The sequence below is a fragment of the Bison bison genome, unplaced genomic scaffold (assembly GCF_000754665.1).
Source record: "Bison bison bison isolate TAMUID 2011002044 unplaced genomic scaffold, Bison_UMD1.0 scf7180017864032, whole genome shotgun sequence".
Classification (NCBI taxonomy): Eukaryota; Metazoa; Chordata; class Mammalia; order Artiodactyla; family Bovidae; genus Bison; species Bison bison.
This window is the reverse complement of record NW_011494604.1, coordinates 4,261,742-4,265,603: the sequence shown is the minus strand read 5'-3', so window position 1 is coordinate 4,265,603 and position 3,862 is coordinate 4,261,742. Positions and strand designations below refer to the sequence as shown.

Below are 3,862 nucleotides of genomic sequence, written 5' to 3'. Positions count from 1 at the left end.
CACTTTCTCTCTCTCTCTCTCCCCCCGCACTCTGCCCTTCTCTCCGGCTCTGTCTCCCCTCCCTTGTCCTCTCCTGCTCTGCCCCTCTACTCTCCGCATGGCCTTTCTTGCAGGGGAGCCTCCACCTCGCCCTCCTCAGCCTGCCATCTTCACTCAGAGTAAGTGGGGCTGCTCCCGGTGCCTTGGCCCCCGCCCCCGCCCCCTCTCTCCTCTCACTCCTCTCCTTCTGGAAGGTACAGAGCCCTGGCCGGCCGGGGGGGAGGGGAGGTGGGCGTGTGCTGTGAGCTTCTGCGGCTGACCTGGCCCAGCATGCCTGCCCTTCCCCCCAACCCCCCAAAGCCTGGGCTTCTGGAATAAGAGTGTGGTCCTGGTGCCCACCGCCACCTCTGCCCACCATTGTGCAGCCCTGCCTCACTTCCTGCTGGACCTGCAGAAGCTGTGTCTGGGCTTTCGTGCCAGTTTGTCGGGAGCCCTGTCCTCTCTAAGGATGGCTCCTGTTGCCCTTGACGGTGGGAGATGGCCCATAGCCCCTGCCTGCACTAATGGTGTGCTGTAACGGAGTAGGGATTGCTAACCAGGGCCCACAGGGATTTGGGGTCTTGTGTCAATAGAGAGGGTATTGAAGCGGGCGGATGTGGGGTATTGCTTGCTCTAGCTGCAATGGAGGCAGGGGCTCACTGGCCCCTGTGGAGGGCTGCTAGCCCCCAGAGCAGGTTCTCCCCTCCTGTTTGGAAAGGGTCTGTGTGCACGGATAATTCTGGTGGCTGAGGGCTGCCCTTCCGGGGAATTGGGAGCTGGTAGAGATACTTGACTGTCTTCCCCATCCACCTGCCTGACGCTGCCTCCCTGTTGGGGTTCTCCCTTCCATCACAGAACCAACCTACGACCCCGTGAGTGAGGACCAAGACCCCCTGTCCAGCGACTTCAAGAGGCTGGGCCTGCGAAAGCCAGGACTGCCCCGTGGGCTGTGGCTCGCGAAGCCCTCAGCCCGGGTGCCAGGCACCAAGGCCGGCCGCGGTGGTGGCGAGGTCACGCTCATTGATTTCGGCGAGGAGCCTGTTGTGCCGGCCCCACGGCCCTGTGCCCCATCACTGGCGCAGCTGGCCATGGACGCCTGTTCCTTGCTGGACAAGACCCCGCCACAGAGCCCTACACGGGCCCTGCCCCGGCCCCTGCATCCCACGCCTGTGGTGGACTGGGATGCACGCCCACTGCCCCCGCCTCCCGCCTACGATGACGTGGCCCAGGATGAGGATGACTTCGAGGTCTGCTCCATCAACAGCACCCTCGTGGGCGCCGGGGTCTCTGCTGAGCCCAGCCAGGGCGAGACCAACTATGCCTTTGTGCCTGAGCCGGCGAGGCTCCTCCCCCCGCTGGAGGACAACCTGTTCCTCCCACCCCAGAGTGGGGGCAAGCCACCCAACTCGGCCCAAACCGCAGAGATCTTCCAGGCGCTGCAGCAGGAATGCATGCGGCAGCTACAGGTCCCACCTGGCTCTCTGGTCCCCTCACCCAGCCCTGGGGGTGATGACAAGCCCCAGGTGCCCCCCCGGGTGCCCATCCCCCCGAGGCCCACGCGCTCGCGTGGTGAGCTGTCTCCAGTCCCCCCAGGTGAGGAGGAGATGGGCCGGTGGCCCGGACCTGCCTCCCCTCCCCGGGTGCCTCCCCGGGAGCCCCTGTCTCCACAAGGCTCCAGGACTCCCAGCCCCCTGGTGCCACCTGGCAGCTCCCCGCTGCCTCCCCGGCTCTCCAGCTCACCTGGGAAGACCATGCCCACCACCCAGAGCTTTGCCTCAGACCCCAAGTATGCCACACCCCAGGTGATCCAGGCGCCTGGCCCGCGGGCGGCCCCTGCATCTTGCCCATCGTCCGAGATGGGAAGAAGGTCAGCAGCACCCACTACTACCTGCTGCCCGAGCGCCCGCCCTACCTGGAGCGCTACCAGCGCTTCCTGCGTGAGGCCCAGAGCCCCAAAGAGCCAGACCCCATGCCCATACCCCTGCTGCTGCCCCCTCCCAGCACCCCAGCCCCAGCCGCCCCCACTGCCACTGTTCGACCAATGCCCCAGGCTGCCCCAGACCCCAAGGCCAACTTCTCCAGCAACAACAGCAACCCAGGGGCCCGGCCATCCTCCCTGAGGGCCACTGCTCGGCTGCCACAGAGGGGCTACCCCGGGGACGGGCCAGAGGCTGGGCGGCCTGCAGACAAGATCCAGATGGTGAGTAGTGGGCCTGGCTGCAGGGTGAGAAGGGGCGGGGGCCCAAGGGACCCAGAGGAAGGGGCCTGAGTGGTGCTGACGGGTGGGGGTGGTGTGCCCAGCTGCAGGCCATGGTGCATGGGGTGACCACAGAGGAGTGCCAGGCGGCCCTGCAGAGCCACAGCTGGAGCGTGCAGAGGGCTGCCCAGTATCTGAAGGTACCACCACCTCCTGCCCACTCTGGCTTTCAGGGACCCTGAAGACTGTTCTGCGGCTCTCCTCCCACTCTCTCCCTCCCTCCCCCCACCCCCCTCCTCTGCCCTGCCCTGGTCCAGCACCCCACCCCAGTGTGTCCCATGGCACCGCCCTCTGCTCCCCAGGTGGAGCAGCTCTTTGGTCTGGGTCTGCGGCCACGAGTCGAGTGCCACAATGTGCTGGAGATGTTCGACTGGAACCTGGAACAGGCCGGCTGCCACCTGCTGGGCTCCTGCGGCCCTGCCCACCACAAGTGAGCAAACCCTGCATCTGCCGTCTTCCTGTCCCCGGGCTTCCTGGAGCAGCCCCCCTGGGAGTAGCCAACATTGCACGGCCAGACGCAGGGCTCCAGGCAGGAGGAGGGAGGGGGTCCCAATCCCACAAGACAGGCAGTTCTCAAGGAAAACAGTTTCTCCTAAGCACGTTTGTCTTGACTTCATAGCTTCTTTGTTCAGATGAACTAATGAGTAAGAGGAATCAGAGCCACTCTGGTTGCAGGGAGCTTGCTTCCTAAGCAGGCTCTAGCAAGCAGCAGTTTAGGATCCAATAATTTAGACAAATACTTCTCACCTTCTCATTTCCTATTGTGTTTAAAATAACACCTAAAGTTTTAATGCCTTTTTAAAGGAATGTCTAATAAAAAAAAATTCATTACTTTTCCTGTAAAAAATTTATATGTAATCTGACAAAATATATAGATGTATATTAATAGCAAACTTGATGTAGAGTATAAATACCAATGAAAGTTTTATTGAGTCAAAAGTGAACTTCTTCCCTGGGAGGTGCTGGCAGGGTGTGGGGTGTCAAGAGTCCCCTGGCAGGACAGCCTGATTGGAGCCCAACGCCCTGCTCACATATGGTGTCAGCTTATGCTCCTTTCCTGATCTCTCAGGGTGCTCATCTGTAACATGTGTATCAGTGTTAGTTCCAACCTCATAGAAATGGTTAGAAGAATTAATGAGGGATGCCTCTGTCATACCACACAGCAGGTGTCTGGCCCACAGGACGCTGTCCCTGAATGTTAACCGTTACCTTGTGGTCATTCTTACTCATTTGCATCAGTTATTGATACACAGTTAAAGAAGGCATCCAGGATGATAAATTCCAAAATTATTGCCTAGAACCACCCATTTTCAACCCCTTTGGCCTGCACCAAGAGGCCTTCTCGTACCTGCTTAGCCTGGACCTTCCATCCTCTTGCACTGACCCCTGCTGACGGAGGGCTTTCTGATTGTTTCCCATCCTTTAGGCGTTGAGATGCCTGAAGAGCCAGAGGATCTGCCCTGAAGGAATCACTTAAGCTTGTCCATCTGAGGAGGGCGGGGAGACTCCCTGCCAGGCCTGGAGGACCTGCTGCATCCACGGCTCCCAGTGGCAGAGCGAGGCCATGGCAGCAGGGAGCGGGGGCGC

The 3,862-nt window shown here is 60.8% G+C and overlaps 1 protein-coding gene across 1 annotated transcript in view; it reads left to right on the top strand.

Annotated features, from left to right (window-relative positions):
* TNK2 (tyrosine kinase, non-receptor, 2) overlaps nt 1-2,709 on the top strand; it is a 21,177-nt gene extending 18,468 nt beyond the window's left edge. Inside the window, 4 exon segments of the mRNA XM_010834321.1 lie at nt 874-1,842; nt 1,845-2,218; nt 2,320-2,415; nt 2,578-2,709. Coding sequence (XP_010832623.1) covers nt 874-1,842; nt 1,845-2,218; nt 2,320-2,415; nt 2,578-2,709 — 1,571 coding nt within the window.
* The last annotated feature ends 1,153 nt before the right edge of the window (nt 2,710-3,862 follow it).